This window comes from Saccopteryx bilineata, chromosome 4 (assembly GCF_036850765.1).
Source record: "Saccopteryx bilineata isolate mSacBil1 chromosome 4, mSacBil1_pri_phased_curated, whole genome shotgun sequence".
NCBI lineage: Eukaryota > Metazoa > Chordata > Mammalia > Chiroptera > Emballonuridae > Saccopteryx > Saccopteryx bilineata.
Window position 1 is genome coordinate 276,870,007 of NC_089493.1, and position 17,350 is coordinate 276,887,356.

The 17,350-nt window shown below is 36.3% G+C and overlaps 1 protein-coding gene across 7 annotated transcripts in view; it reads right to left on the bottom strand.

Annotated features, from left to right (window-relative positions):
- The window catches only part of MRTFB (myocardin related transcription factor B), a 309,731-nt gene that overhangs the window by 114,973 nt on the left and 177,408 nt on the right, over positions 1-17,350 (bottom strand). For 6 of the 7 annotated variants that reach the window (XM_066274807.1, XM_066274805.1, XM_066274803.1 and 3 more), the window contains one exon: positions 11,991-12,053. The exons of the other annotated variant lie outside the window; for it this stretch is intronic. In XM_066274807.1, coding sequence (XP_066130904.1) covers positions 11,991-12,053 — 63 coding nt within the window. The remainder of the gene's footprint in view (positions 1-11,990; positions 12,054-17,350) is intronic. 7 annotated transcript variants of the gene reach the window in all.

A 17,350-nucleotide genomic window follows, 5' to 3' on the forward strand; every position in this document is an offset into this window, starting at 1 on the left:
ATATGCATATGCAAAAACTCACTTAATGGTTTACTTTAAATTTGTGCATGTCATTATACATATGTATGCATTTTTTGCTTTAAAAATGTAAAACACTATTGAATTTTACATAATAGTACTCATTCTGAAGTATTTAGAGATGAAGTATCTACAACTTTTTGAAGTACACCAAAAATCTGATGGATTCATAAATGGGTAAAGATGTATACATAATAAATCGAGTATATAAAATATTAATTAGAGAATCTAGGTGACTATTATGAGTATTTATGGTACAATGAAATTTTTCAGTATTTTGAAAATTTTCAAAATAAGATGGCCAAAAAAAAAAAATTTAAAAACCCAGGTTAGCCTGACCTGTGGTGGCGCAGTGGATAAAGCGTCGACCTGGAAATGCTGAGGTCCCCGGTTCGAAACCCTGGGCTTGCCTGGTCAAGGCACATATGGGAGTTGATGCTTCCTGCTCCTCCCCCTTCTCTCTCTCTGTCTCTCTCTTCTCTCCCTCTCTCTCTAAAATGAATAAATAAAAAATTAAAAAAAAAACAAAAAAAACAAAAACCCAGGTTAGAACTCTGGTTATCCTGTAACTTCTGTAATAAGTGAGTAACATGTCATCTAATTCTTGTTAATTTTTAAAGAAGATGGACAAGATGGGAAACAATTGCTCTGTTTTGCATAGAAAGCAAATATTACCACAATTTCTTCCTTCAAAGTTACAGTGCTCTACTTATTCCTTTCAACTACAGGGAAGGGGAAATAGAAACACACGGCTTTCACTGCAGAAAAACTCTGCCTCTTGTCATTTCAAGTAAAACATTCAGAGAATGTTAAATTACAAAACAGAATCTGAAAAACAGGGAACACTAAATATTTTATATAACTAAGTGTACCAGAACTGAGAAGATACACAGAATGGTAATAAGAAATTCAGGTTTAACACTCAAAGGCTGTTAACTATGATTTAGAATGACACACTAGCAATGATATACTCTGAATCAGCTAGGTGGATGAAGCCGTTTATGGCACAGCGCAAGAAGTAGGAGTGATGGAGATGGTGCCACACGAACAAGGCTATGGGGGTGAGAAGGGAGAAAGGGAAGGAGGACAGGGAGAACATGCACCAGAAGGCAGAGAGAACAACACGTACAAAAATACAGAGTCCTAAGAATGAATAATGTATGAGAAGGAGCTAGGGTTCAGCAAGGCCGTATGGCACAAGAGAAGACTGGATAGCCCTGGCGGATAGCTCAGTTGTGGAGAGCATTGTTCTGAAGTACAGAGGTTGCTGGTTCGATCCCTGGTCAGGGCACATACAGGAACAGGTCAATGTTCCTGTCTCTTTCTCTCTCCTTTCTTCTCTCTCTAAAATAAAATTAAAAAAAAAGGCTAGGCAAAATTGGGGCATAAAAGGACTTATAAGCCCATAATATGCTTGATCTTTATTCTCAGGATAATGTGCAGTCACTTCTCAATGGGCAAGGGTGCCGTGCCTAAATATAAGCAGTAGAAAGATCAGCCAGTAGCTGTGTGAAGTGGAGGGTCAGGCTCAAGAGGAACAGACCAGTTAGCAGTCCATTACAATGCTCATGGCAGCAAAGATGGAGGAGGAGGAGATTATACATTATTTTCCTGTGGTTTCTCAGATAATCCTGATATTAACCATATTATCCATCCTCAATCACAGTGCTAATTATACTTTAGAGCAACCTATCAGGCAATTAGATTATTTAAATTTACAACCTACTAATATTATGCCTCCCCATCTTAAAGGAAATTCAGTATTGGGATAAAACGTCAGTAATTGATCCTGAAAACTATGTTTCCAGGAGCCAAGAGAGCAGCAACTGTTTGACCTTCCTCTGCCTGGAAAGAAGGGCTAGAACCTCAAACCTGAAACCTGAATAGAAAGGAAGACAGAATTTGAAATCACTATTTTTCTTTGTCTTCAGTTTTTTTCTTTTCTTCTTACCCATACAGAGTCGACCCTAAACCTCAATTAAAAAGGATATTACCCTAAAAACAGGAAAAAGGCTCATAATTGAGCATCTGCTTTGGAGTTATAAAAATCTGGATTCAGACAAATTCCAATCTGCCACTTGCAGCCATGTAACTTTGGGTAAGTTTCCAAATCTCTCTAACTTCACTTCTATTTGTTCCCTAGACAAAGACAGAGAGGACAGCTCTCACCCCTCTTGCAGAAGTGCTGGGAGGATTAAATGGGGCAATCCAAGTAGAGACCAAATGCAGTGCCCACCTCAGAAGAAGCCATCAATAAACATGAGTATGTATTCCATTCTTCCTAACACCTCGGTTTTCTAGTAAAAGTAATGAAGAAAAAAGAGGATAAAGGTTTGTTTCCTCAAGTGCCAAATAAACATATGTGAACTATTTGGAAAAATGGCTTTCACAGGGCCTTTTATCACTGAAAAGTAAACAGCCTCCTTTAATAAAAATGTAGGTCAGGCATAGATCTAGAATAAATTGACATATAATGCTAAAATATTAAGAAATGTGTTGATGACAGAAGTGCAGGCTGTAATGACTATTGATTTCCCTGCAAATTAAAATATTTATCTTTTTGGGAAGTTGAGCCACCTCTTTAAAAAATCTTTAAATGGTCATAATTAACTTTCTTCCAACTGGGTCCCAAGAAAAACTATCCAAAAGAATTAAAGTATAAAAACTGTACAATGTGAAATGTCATTTCTTTCAACAACAACAAAAATGTGCCAGGAATAATAATTTATTTACAAGGCAAAAGGATAAGTGTGGATGCAGGAGAAGGGAATGAATCCTTTTGGGTTAGCCCTTTTATATAGTTGACTTTTGGACCATAGTAATTTTTTACATATTTCAAAAAATAAGAGTTAAAGCAATAAAGATGGGGAACAAATAAACAAATGAACCTAATTATATTGTATATATCAAACTGATAACACAATATTCCAAAAGAAAAAAAAAGAATTAACCTGAGAAACTTTTAAACAGTCATGAGTGTACACCTTCAATGGGAGAGAGTCTAAGGACAAACCAAAGTGCAAAGAAATCTTAACTTAATAGGTTTGTTGTTAGTAGTTATATTGGATGCAATCCTGAATTTAGTTTGTATATTGTAGGACTGAGCAAATGAGTAAATATACTGATGTTTTGGAAACCAAGGTTTTCATTTTGAAGACAAGATATACAAATAAGATATGAGGAAAAAGGAGAGAAAAAAACCTAAGGTGTTGGATTAAAACTAGACTTAGAATTTTATTTTTTAACTTTTAATTTTACTGTAGATACCTACAATAAAACCCAAACATGACTTGTACTCTAAGAGCTGTTGTTCTGTGCTTCCCTTCTAGTCACTTCCGCCCTGACAAAGGCCTAACTACTATCCTGATTTCTAACACCAGAGTGGTGTTGTCTGTTTTGTACTTTATAAATATAAATGGAATCATATAGTATACTCTTTTGTGACTAGCTACCTTTGCTCAATGTTACTGTTGTGAGATTTATGCATATTCTTACATGGAGCTATAATCTGTTCATTCCCATTGCTATATTCTGCTGGGTGATATATATCACAATTTTTTTAACCATTCCAGTGTAGGTGGACGTTTGGGTAATTTCCAGCTTTCCTTTTAACAAACAGTGCTGCTATAAGCATTACAGTAGATGGAACCATATGAAATTGTTGAGTGTCTTAAAAAAATGGCAATTGCATATAAATTAAATTAATGCATCATCTTCTGATGAACATGTATACATTTCTGTTGAGTAAAATCTAGGAGTGGGCCTGAGCAGGAGGTGGTGCAGTGTATGGAGCATCAGACTAGGATGCAGAGGACCCAGGTTCAAAACCCCAAGATCACTGGCTTAAGCATGGGCTCATCCAGCTTGAGTGTAGGCTCACCAGCTTGAGCGCGGAGTTGCTGGCTTGAGCATGGGGTCATAGACATGACCCCATGGTTGCTGGCTTGAGCCCAAAGGTTGCTGGCGTGAAGCCCGAAGTCACTGGCTTGAGCTCAAGGTTGAGCAAGGGGTTACTTGCTCTGCTGTAGCCCCCCCCCATCAAGGTACACATATGAGAAAGGAATCAATGACCTAAGGTGCCTCAACAAAGAATTGATGCTTCTCATCTCTCCCCCTTCCTGTCTGTCCCTCTCTCTGTCTCTCTCTGTTTCTGTCACACACACTAAAAAAATCTAGGAGTGGAACTGCTGATACTTAGAATTATGCAAATAATTTTCTAAAATGATTACAGCAGTTACATACCCACTGATTGCTTGATACCCTTGATACCTGGTATTTTTCTTTTTAGCCATTCTGGAAGGTGTATAGTTTTCATTTGCACTGGTCTGATGAGGAATTACTACATCTCCATATATATGCATACCATCTTTCTTTTGTGGAGTTTGTGTCAAGGCATTTTTGTGCATTTATTTATATTGGCTTGCATCTGTCCTTTACATATTCTGGAGAACAATCTTTTGTTCAATATATGCATTGAGAATGAGCTCTCCCCACACTGTGTACTGCCTTTTCTCTCAATGATGTCTTTTGTTGTACATGAGTTATTAATTTAAATATAGATTTACCTTTTATGGGTAGTGCTATTTGTGTCTTGTTTAAGAAAGCTTTGCTCACTCCAAATTTATGGAGATGTTTTATCCTAAAGTACTTTACCCTTCACTGGTATAAAGTATTATACGTGCATATGAAAAACCCAAACTACAAGAATAAAAAGCAGGTGGAGGAGTGTATATATGTGTGTAAACTGCCAAAGATAATCTAATATAATTCGTTCCAGGGCATTTTCCCCCTTTGTATAGGCTTCCTGTGTTGGAAACAGGTAGAGAGTTTGATGGGAGGATACAAAGAGAATGATTATTTGTACTCATGATAAATCTACAATTTTACTCCTTGCATTTTCACTTAATATAACCTACATATTCTTGATGAGAAAATTCACATTAATACACATGTGAGAAGAAAAATATAATCTTTAGATATCTTTTCTTAAGGCTGACTCTTGCTGAGTTGAATCAAATTCAAATACTGAGGCAATTTTTTTTCTTAATTTCAATATTTCTATACAGAGAAATTACTATCCGGTCAGTTCTTTATTAATGAAGAATGAGTCCTGCTAACCAGTGAAACCTTTCCTTCTTGGTGGTCCCCACCGCCACCAAAATGACGATTCCTTGAACCAACTTGATAATATGCCACGGGCTCCAAGAGACCCTATGATTCCTTTTCTGAACATCTCACTGACCATACTGAGCCCACAGCCAAAGCTGAAAAGCTACTTTCCACGAGAACCAACCGTCACTATGGACCTCAGTTTTCAACCAATAATTTGGTTTCATCTGTTCACGGACCAAAAAGCTGGGAGCAACTTGGTGTGCTCAGTAAGGTCTGAGGGTTTGGGTGGATCCAAACCATGGTCTAGTGAGAAAGCTCAGTGATGTGTACTCAGAGAAGAAACGTGCTTCGGTCAAAAAGCAGAGGCCTCGTGTCAAAACCCGATTCCAGGCTTCTGTTTTCGGCTACGATAGGCTAAAAGGCTGCACTTTATCTCTCGCCATTAAAAGTTAGAAAACTGGACAAAATACATGAGACAACTGCTTTGGGAAATAGGCAATGCAGAACTGTGACCTCTACTAAAAGGAAGCAAATGAGATAAACCTTACAGCTGAGCTGCCCTAGCTTTCTGCCTGAAGGCAATTTCCAGACTGTGAGTCCAAGGGGTGATTCAGAGCTGGTCAGGCTAGCTGAGTTGAGGAGGCGGACATGAGAGCCAGGGAGGAGGGGAAGGCGGCTGGAAGCGTGGGGCAGATTTCTGCAGAGAGACCGATGATGAAAAAGAGCTCTAGAGTCCGCATAAGGGTGCCTTTGAGTCTGCGGAGTACTCAGTTATACGTGCATAGCGTGACATTTCACAAGGCTGGGCAAGAAATGGAACATAAGCTAAATAATACCCAAAGTACACACAAAGTTGGAGGACGCTCAAGCTCCCACTGGGCAAGTGAAAAGTTCTTCCTGGGGCATTCCGTGGACATTAAGCAGAGATTCCAAAGAAGGTCAAGCCCTAGTAGCTAAGGTATCATCCCTGGCATGAACATAACCCTAGATCTTTCCTAAGGAGCTTAAAAAAGGTCTTGATAGTGATCTAAAAGACCAAGATTCTCACTGAACCAAAATCTGACACTCTTTAAAGGAAGACAACAAAAACAAAATCCACGCACTGCAATGTAACATTCACAATATTATATAGCCAAAATATATATTTTTCTAGACTACTTGCCAAGAGGCAGAAAAATGTCTCTTTTCATAGGAGAAAAACTGTCAATAAAAACAGACCCAGAAATGACAGAAAAAATGGAACTATTAACAGCTATAATAGCTATTATAACCAAATATTTAAAGAAAAGATGTACCATATTTCCCCATGTTTAAGACACACATTTTCAGAAAAATTTGGTGTCTAAAAACTGAGTGCGTCTTATACAGTAGTTGTAGATTTTTTTACTTGCATTTCCCACTTTTTTCGTGCTAGTTTTTGTGCTCATTGTTGAAGATAGTGATTTGTCATCAGACACAGATGAGGACAAGCTAATGGATAGAAGTCTTGACAGTGATGAGGAAATGTATGAATTTTATGATGAATAAAACTTGAGTTCAATAACTTTATGTAATACATTTATTTTTCAAATTTCGGGTCCCAAAATTAAGGTACGTCTTATACATGGGGAAATAACGGTATATAATGACCAGAGAAATGGACAATGCAGAAAAAGACTAAATGGAACTTGTACAGATAAAAATATAGTATCTAAGATACACATTTCATTAGACAGGACTAGCAGCTTATTTGACCTGCATTAGAAAAGATCAGTGAGCTCTTGAAATAAAAGTATAGTTAATAAGATGTAAAAATAGTGAAATACTAAAAAAAAGAAATTAAAAAGGCAAGAAAAGAGGACTAAAGAAACAGAGAAGAGACAGCAAAATGATGGATCTAAACTCAAGAATGGTAGATAGTGTTTAAGACAGCCCCCAGAGACCCCTGCCCTCTGGTATGTATGGCCTTATAGAATCCTCTCCTCTTGAGTAATTTGTTGCTAATCAATAAAATCAGGCAATGCTGAGGAAACGGTGCAAAGAACTGCTACGTTTCTTGCTAGCACACTTTGTCTTACTGGCCTTGCTAAAGTAAGCTGTCATGTTGGAGAGGGCCACATGGCAGGAACCGAGGGTCCAGCAGCCCATAAGGAAATGAATCTCACCAAGGACAATGTAAGTTTAGAAGTGGATCCTTCCTCAGTGGAACCTTCAGAGGAAACCCCAGCCTTGGCTGACACCTGAACACAGGCTTATGAGAAATCCAGAGGCAGAGGTACCCATCTACACTGTGCCTGAGTTCCAGACCCACATAAACTGGGAGGTGATAAATGTGTTTAGGAAGTAATTTATTACACAGAAATAGATAACCAGTACACCAGACATATCAGTAATTACCTTAAATGCAAACAATATAAAAATACTGCAATTGAATGACAGAGACTATTGGGCCAGATTTTAAAAGATCCAATTCTATGCTTTCTAAAAGAAATGTACTTTAAATACGTATAAAGGTACGGATGAGTTAAAGGTAAAAACTGGGAAAAGATTTATCATGCAATGTGAAGCTTAAGAAACTTCAAGGGGCTATACTACTATCAAACAGAGAGAAGACTTTAGTGGAAGAATCAATACCAGGGATAGAGGGACATTTCATAATGTAAAGGGATAAATTCATCAAGAACACATAATAGAGCCTCCAAGTACAGGAAGAAAAAACAATACTGAAAGGACAAACAAATCCACAATAGTAACTGGAGTTTTCAACATACCTCTCTCTAAGTCAGGGGTCCCCAAACTATGGCCCACGGGCCGCATGTGGCCCCGAGGCCACTTATCCGGCCCCCCGCCGCACTTCCGGAAGGGGCACCTCTTTCATTGGTGGTCAGTGAGAGGAGCATAGTTCCCATTGAAATACTGGTCAGTTTGTTGATTTAAATTTACTTGTTCTTTATTTTAAATATTGTATTTGTTCCCATTTTGTTTTTTTTTTTACTTTAAAATAAGATCTGTGCAGTGTGCATAGGGATTTGTTCATAGTATTTTTTTATAGTCCGGCCCTCCAATGGTCTGAGGGACAATGAACTGGCTCCCTGTGTAAAAAGTTTGGGGACCCCTGCTCTAAGTCATTGATAGAACAAGTAAAAAGAAAGCCAGTAAAGACACATAACTTGAACAACCTAATAAACCAACTGGACCTAACTGACCGCATCCTCAAGGGTACAGGAAACATTCATGGTCATTTAAGAAATGTATACATTTCCACAAGAGAGTATACTTTAAAATAGTTTTTGTGTAATATTTAAAGAAAACAGAAACCGAAGTACAGTTGACTCTTGAACACAGGGGGGTTAGAGATTCTGACTCCTGTGTAGTTGAAGATTCGCATATAACTTAACGTGGTCCTCTATCTGTGGATTCCCAATGGAGGATCAAAAGTTTTTGATCTAGGCCTGACCTGTGGTGGCGTAGTGGATAAAGCGTCGACCTGGAAATGCTGAGGTCGCCAGTTCAAAACCCTGGGCTTGCCTGGTCAAGGCACATATGGGAGTTGATGCTTCCAGCTCCTCCCCACCTTCTCTCTCTGTCTCTCTCTCTCTCTCCCTCTCTCTCTCTCTTTCTCTATCCTCTCTAAAATGAATAAATAAAAATTAAAAAATATATTTAAAAAAAAAAAGTTTTTGATCTACATTTGGTTGAATCCATGATGCAAAACCTGGGGACAGGGAGAGCCAACTATGTATTTACTGAAGAAAAAAAATCTACATATAGTGGACTCACACAATTCAAACCTGTGTTGTTCAAGGACCAATTGTACTGTCTAAAATCACTGGAAGCCAAAACTCAATTCAGGACTAAGTTCTTGGGTTTCTTTACATTTCAGCTTGTTCAGTACTAACTTGATCTGATTGGTGTAAGTTTAAATTCCTTTATTTGGAAAATTCTCCAAATTATAATATTTAGGTGTGCAAATAAAGTCTTCAACATTTTGAAGGTGTGAGCATTTTGTTTCTGTTGAGAGTTCAGAACCATTCAGCAATCAATCAAGTCACTACTCTACATCTATGCAAAAATAAACAAGAATGCAATTATGTAATCAGAGATTTTACTAGTTTATCAGCTAGTTGCTGTTTAACCAAATTCCATTTATTTGAAAAATGAAGACACTAGATAACAGAAATAGTGAGAAAGAAAAAAATCTATGTTAGAAAAATACAGTATTAGAAAAGTAATACTTTCTCATATTAAGAGCATTTCTAGTTAAATATCACTGTTATTCTTGGCCTGAGAAAACAGTAACATAAACATACATATCTTTTTCATCATATATATGTTATATATCAATCAAGAGTCACACAAATTTTAGTACATCCAAAAACTATATATGATTTATTAAGAAGCAACTTATTATTTCATATTTGTTTCCATTTTATATTACTAAGAGACCTCCTGAGTTCCTGACAGGTTATTAAAATGTATATAATAAAATTAATGTTTTTTTTGCTACTCATTTTGAGAGACTTGGTTGGGATCATATATTAATTTACTTGCCTGTGTTCCATTTTTAAATTTGTTCAAAACATATTATAATCCTACAACAGAATGAGGTATCAAATCATAAGAAATTTATCATTGTGTAAGGACTCTTTTATTTAATAGCTAAAATTTTGTACACTCATCCAAAGGATTAACTCATTGGAAATGAACATGCAAAGAAGGAAATAGGCCATACAAACCCCCCCAGTAAACCTGACCTTTTCAGATGAAGAATGTTATTCACCTCTGGAACTTCATACATGCTACTCACAAACTTCAGACTTGGACAACCACGAGGTTGAGGCCTTTACAGCCAACTATAAATCAAGTAAGGCCTAATTACCCATTTCCTTAAGTTGTCCAGGCTCCAAATCTCTTGGGTTCTGCCCTTCTCATTTATTTTTAGGAGTGTATTCTTTTTGTAAAAAGGAAGGAAAGAAAGAAAGAAAGAAAGAAAGAAAGAAAGAAAGAAAGAAAGAAAGAAAGAAAGAAAGAAAGAAAGAGAGAGAAGAAAGGAAGAAATATATATAGTAATAATAGTAAAATATTTTTAGAGGATTCAGATTACTTGAAAAGCAACTTATAGATCTGCCCTCAGCCCCAGTTACTTTAAAGCCTCATCTACACAACTGCCATCACACCAAGATTTCATAGAATATTCTACAACACTAGAACTGTTTCTGTTTTCACACATTCCAAAGATCACTATGAAACATGTAATCACACACACATTTTAACATATGTTTGTTTTAATGATTGTTTCTGAATTTAGTCAATTTCTTTGTTAAATAATTAGGTTAGTAATAAAAAAATTCTAATTTAGAGATATGGTTATGAAATAGATTTCCCGGAATCAAAAAGAAAACTCAGAGCAAGAAATTTCTTTGCACACAACAAATAATTGTTTTACTATTTCAAAATACTAAAAGTCTTCTGTATAGTACTTATTATATACATTGAATACCTTAAAAGAGTCTTAGTAACCATATCTATTATCTTCATCTCTTCAGAACAAGTACATAAGAAATAGAAAATCTGTAAATCAGTCCTCGATGACAGAGGGTCTGTTTAGGAGTCTACCCAATGGACTGACCCTGCTGGAATTCCTTCAAGTAGCCTGTGAAAATGTCAGAATGGAGTCTGTTTTGGAGGTCAGAGTCCCTAGAGAGCTCTGAGTTTTGGCCTGTTTGTCTTTTCACATGCTTTACTATTTGAAAATCATTCCTTGTAGACACTGACTGATGCCCAGGGAATGCTAGGATTGTGGGAACTGGCAGTACCAACAAGAGAGACAAATTTCATGGGAAATCAGTGCCTACTACATTTGCCCTCTCAGCTCTCATCAGAGAAGCTGCTGCTCAAATGCTATGAAGGTACACAGTAAGACGTTAAGGAATTGCATGTCACTCTGACATTTTAAAAAAGAAATGCTTGTGGATAATGGGGACAAAAATTACTGGCACTATTGAGAAAAACACTGTTATAAAACACCATGATGAAACCCTAAAAAATGATATTCACCTAATATGAATTGAAATGCTGTATTATCAAAATATACATACTAATAAAAAAGTTATAGCATGCCAGTTATATGCCCATACTATTCAAGTACTTGACTTCTATGAACTAGTTTAATTTCATAGCAACCCTAAGAAGCAGGTACTACTAGTATGATCACCATTTTGTGGATGAGGAATTGAGGCAGAGGGAAGTTACCTAATTTGTCTAAATTCACATAACTAGTAATACTGTAGCCCTGTCTAGAGCTGATGCTCGAATCAACTGAGTTATTTTTAGCACCTGAGGCTGATGTGCTCTGACCAACTGAGCTATCCTCAGTGCCTGGGGCCATGCTCAAATCAACTGAGCCACTGGCTATGGGAGGGGGAGTGGGAGAGAAGGGAAAGAGGCAGGGGGGACAAACAGATGGTCACTTCTACTGTGTGCCCTGACCGGGAATGGAACCCAGGTGGTTCATACACAGGGCCAACGCTCTATCTACTGAGCCATTGGCCAAGGCCTTCTTTCCTTTTCAATAAGGGGGAAGGTCTAATTGAATGAAATTGCATGTATGTTTAATAATATCTGTGAGGAATGTATTAAACAGCGACATTACTAATTTCTATCCATGAAAAATTCCATCAGTTAACTGAGATGGAAGTTATCTTCCATTCTTTGTTTCTGCTGCCAATGAACAGCCCAAAGCAAAGTGATAATGAGGTATAAGAACACATGATGTAATGAGGGAGGGCAGCCAGAGAGCCAGAGAAAGACACACGGGCTGAAAGCTACCACACGAATATTACAATAAGCATATCGTGACACAGAGAGCTTCTGAGACTTACCCATGCTCACAGACTGAGTCAGCAGAGGAGACTGGAGTCCTGACTCCCAAAAGACTATACCTCCTGTTAATAACAGTGAGGGAAGCAGGTGAGGGCAGCCAACAGAACAGATTAATTTAAAGGAGTTAGAAAAACATTGGGTATGATATTTACTCATTAGGCTGGGTGATTATTAACTACAAACCCAAGAGAAAATTCCAATACATTTGTTATTCCAACATATTTGTCTTTTTGCTGTCACAATATTATTTTATTACTGATGTCTTAAAATAAAAGAAGAAAAATAATCATGGATCACATTTTTCTAGTACATTCCCTATATTTATTAGGCTTTTTAGAGTTATGGTAGAAAACAGGTATCCAGTGTCTATCCTTTTTCTTCCTTTTCAGCTAGAAGAGGTGACTGTGGTTGGGTTAGAGGGCAGACATAAGTAAAAAGAGCCCTGACTTAACTGTAATGAAGTCTCTTGACCCAACACAGGATCTGACTCAATCATTCAACTAAGGAGGCTAGAGGGTTATAGCTGAGTAATATTTACTAACTAATCATTTATATTTTATATATTACCTTTTAAAATTGCTTCCTGAGAAACAGGAGACTGCTAAATAATAATAAATTAGCTTAATAGATAATGATAAATTAGGTTCAGTGTATTCACTGGTCAATATCTAATATAAATCATATGGTGGACCCTAGTTTTAAGAAAACTATCTTAAAAATCTATATAAGAAATAATGTACTTCTATGACTCTAGTAACTCTAGAAAAGCCTTGTAACATTATTGGGCAAATAGTTTTTATAATTTAAGATAATGTGGTCTCATGCTGGATAAAAATGCTAATTATTACGTTTTAAATCCTACTTTTAATATAAGTATGTTAACTGCTGGTACTCTAAGGGTATTTCTTCAGGGGAACACAATTGAAAGACTGAATAAATAACTGAAAATGAGGCTTCAGAGTGTTACATAACTGGGGCCTACGGTCTTACTGATGCACTTTGGAAACTGTTAGCTTCATCTACCGCCTCAGCGATAACTAAAGTTCACCTATGTTAGTGTTCTGAACATGCCGGCTGCAAATGCAAAACTGTAAATTAATGCCTGCCTGCCCCCCAACACACACATACACTCTGCTTGGGTGTTTGTTCAGCAATGCACTGAAGCAAACTAAACCCTCAGTAAGAGGAAAATTACCTAAATAAGAAGCCCAGAGTAGAAAAAAGAAGGTGGGCGGGGTTACAGAAGCTTATTTACATTGTGAAACAAAACATGCCACTTAATGGGAAACTTGACAAAGTTCTTGTGAAAGATAGCTCCTCACCTTTAAGCTACTTATATGGCTTCTTTTTCATTTGGAAGGGTTCAAGAGGTTGTCACAAGTAAAACAGTATGAGAGTTGGCACAGTTAATCAAGAATTTTATTTGCAGTTGTCAGGAGGTTCATGGTTGGCTTTCAAACTTTTCTATTTGTGGTGAGTATAAGTCCTAAAGCCTAATTTTCAAAAGATATTCAAGAACTACGGAAAATTACATTTAAGGAGTATATATTTCTCTTCTAAGTCTAAATATTCTTAAGTAAGGCCTGAAAACAGAAAGAAAATTATCTAAATGTACCAGAATATTCATTAATCTTTGATAATTATTTTAAATATTTAAGAACCTAAACATGTTAACAGTAAAGCCAATGACAAGACAATTTTACAAAACATTATTCATTTCTTTTACCTTCAGCTGTAGAAAGGAAAAGCAAGAATCCATAGTTCCCTGTCTTGGCTATTTGGCCTCTTAAGTCTCTCTCCCATTTATGACACAATGAATTCTATGCCTGGCTGTCTGCTCCAGAGAAAGCTTCATTCTCTCTTTCCCTCGCCAATCTCCGTTGGGCCATGCCAGCGCCGGTCCATTCTAAGGAAAAGGGTTGTGCTCAAGACAAGTGCTCATCACCTTTGTACACTTCCAACACCTGGACTGCCTGTAAGCCTTACAGGTTAATGAGTAGGGAAATGTTTTCAAAGTAAAATCCAAAGAAAAGACCTACTGTGACCGCGTGCCATTTATTTTCCATGGTACACGGCAGGCTGGGTTCATCTGACTGCAAGCGTATTAATGTCGGTATTGGAGCCAATACAAAGAGCCACCTTGCGTTTCCTTGTATGCAATTAACTTTCGAATAAATTATTTTCTCTCTAGTAAGTGGTCATTCCAGAATAGAACAAGAGATGTTCTAAAATTGTTCAGTGTGATAAATTTAATGAATGGAAATCTTTTTTTTTTAATAAATGGAAATCTTAGAAAAATATTTTCAAGATGGGACTATACACTCAAAAATCTAACAAGTATAGTGACTAGTAATAACAAACTTTAAAATTAAAATGATAAATAAGTCTCTCTTCTTCACTGGTGCCTAAAACATGCTATTTCATAGTAAATACAGCTCAAAAGGCCTGTTAATATGGGAAGAGGAAGGTGGGAAATGCTTATTTTCCACATACTTGACACTACCACTGATACTGCCCGTGGTGTATCTGTGGCCATGTGAACATGACTGAGCCTCATCTTCAGAGACAGACCACGAAGTACTGAATACCAAGCAGTTTCATAAACGCGTATTATGTCAACTTACCTCCTTACTGTATGATATTGCTGGCAAGATCTTAAAAGCTGAAATTCACCCACCAGCACAGATTGGTCTTGCAAACAGCCTCATGAAAGAAACGCTTCTTGTCTCACCTGGCGGGGGCCCTGGCAGAGGAGCTGCAGCTCTTTCAGGCATGCTGTTTCCATCAAGTCTGCCTTTCCCTCCTTTTACAAAGCTATAATATATATCCAATTTATAGCATCTGAGCTTTTCCTGTTTAAACAATAAAAGAACTAACTGTCCCTTTGATTTCCCTTTTATTCCCACCATCGGAAGGAATGTTAATACTGCAACATGAAAATGAGTCTATTGTGTGTATAAAATGTCAAAACAAAACTCAGTATCCTTGTGTATGCATTGTCTTAGTAAAGGTGCATTCTTTATGTGTTTCTATATATTCACTTTCTCTTATGAAGGACTTGTTGGGAAGAGTTACTTGCCTACGCCTTACTCTGAAGTATGCCACTAACTACAGAATTATTTTGGTCACGTTCATGGGTAAAGCAAAACCCTAGCTTATCTTTACTGAACATCTTTCATGTTTACTCCAGTAGTGGAAATATTTTGCCACTCTACTAAAACTGCCAACATAAATACTAATCAAAAATAAGGGGAGATCCTGGAATCATACTTGAATGTCAACTTCATGTTCCTTGCAAGTTTATTTATAAACTATCTGGTGACATAAGCCTTCTATATGCTAAACTCAAATGGAAATGTCTTCATTTTAACCCAACAGAAAAGATTCCAACAAGTGAAATTCAAATACATAGGAATAACAACAAAACATAACCATCAAGAAAATATCTAAATCTGGTTATCTCAAAATATCTAAACCATACTTGGTATTAATTCTGAGGCCAAAACCTATGATTTAAACATGGCCTCAAGAATATCTGCAAAATGAAGAATAAACTTGAAAGAAATCATTAAGGTAAGAAAGTTATGGTTTGTCCCCCTATATATTATTTGATGTGGTTCTACTATACTCACATAACTGTATCAAAAATCTAGATTTCTTATAGCTGTACAATGATTCCATTTATGCTTTGGAATGTATATGCAAATTAGGTTAATATTCCATAAACCTAAAATTAGAGTGTATGCCTAAATATAAGGTAAGATTTTTAACTTCCTAAAGGCATTTGTTAGAAAAAGAGATTCTCTTATATTTGGGTCCTTATACAATATCTCATATTATGAGATAATCTTTCATTTACTTATTATTAAACAAAAAACATTTGAGAAAAACTCATTAGCTATGAAAAACAACATGGAGGTTTCTCAAAAAATTTGGACTAGAGTTACCATATGACCTAGAGATCCCTCTTGTGGGCATCTACCAAAGAAATTTGAATATATTAATTCATAAAGATGTATATATGTATCTCATATGTTCACTGCAGCATTATTCATGGTGGCTGACACATGGAAAGAACTGAGGTGTCCTTTGATAGATGACTGGATAAAGATGTGGTACATAAAAACTATGGTATACTACTCAGCCACAAATACTGGCATTTGTGACAACATGGAGAGAGCTTGAGAATATCATGCTAGGTGAAATAAGACAGAAAAAGTCAAGAACCACATGATTTCATTCATATGTGGGACATAAAACTTAAAGCAACAAATGAACAAACAAGACAAATAAACAAAAATTCATAGACACAGACAACAGTATGTTGGTTACCAGAGAGAAAGGGGACTGGGGAAGAGGTAGTAAAAAAAAAGGGGGGTCAAATATATGGTGATGAAAGGAGATTTGATTTTGGGTGGTAAACACACAATGCAATCAATGTACAGATAATGTATTATAGTATTGTACACTTGAAACCTAAATAATTTTATTAACAAATGTCATCCCAATAAATTTACCAAAAAGTTTTAAATCAACTTCATTAGAAGGTGGTTTTAGGATGTTTACAGAAATATCTTAATAGAATCAGAAAAAAAGTGGGAGAAGAAAATCAAAACATTAATTATTCTTAGGTTATATAACCTTAAAATTTTAAGTGTTGGATGTTGTTACAAAGACTTTCAAAACTGCTTTTAAAAGAGTTATCAAACTACTATTTTCTCAGAAAGGACACAGGTTAAAAACGGCTAATTCCAGGGAAGTAACTGGGTAGCTAAGGGACAAGACTGGGGGGTAACCTACTTTTCCCTGTGTACTCATATATACTCTTTACTTTTTAAATTGTGTGAATACATTACTATTCAAAAAAGGGATAGAATTCAGAAACAAATTACAGCCCCATGAAATGTTATAACTAATCACATATCAAACATGAGTAATTATGTTACAGAGATTATGAATATACAACAATAAAACATACAAAAAAAAAAGCAAAAAAACGCAGTCCCACTGTTTTGTGAATGGTACAAAATCTTCAGTATCAGATCCTGCATGTATTCAAAAACTGCTGTAACTCAAACAAAAGACAGAAATGGAGATGCACCCTGGATTTTCATGCTAGATGGGTAATGTAAAGGGGTTATACTCATGATCAAAAAAAAATCTCACCAAGATTCATGGATAGAGTTTGAGCAAGATAGTTCTATTAAATATAAGTGTGGATAAAGCAATCCTTTTATATTATTGCCCTGCTTCATAAAATGTGACTTAAATTATACGTATGGAACTAAATTAATAAATTAAAACTTCTACCATTTCATCAACCTCCCAAAAGTTTTTAAGGGGAGACTACCTTGTATTT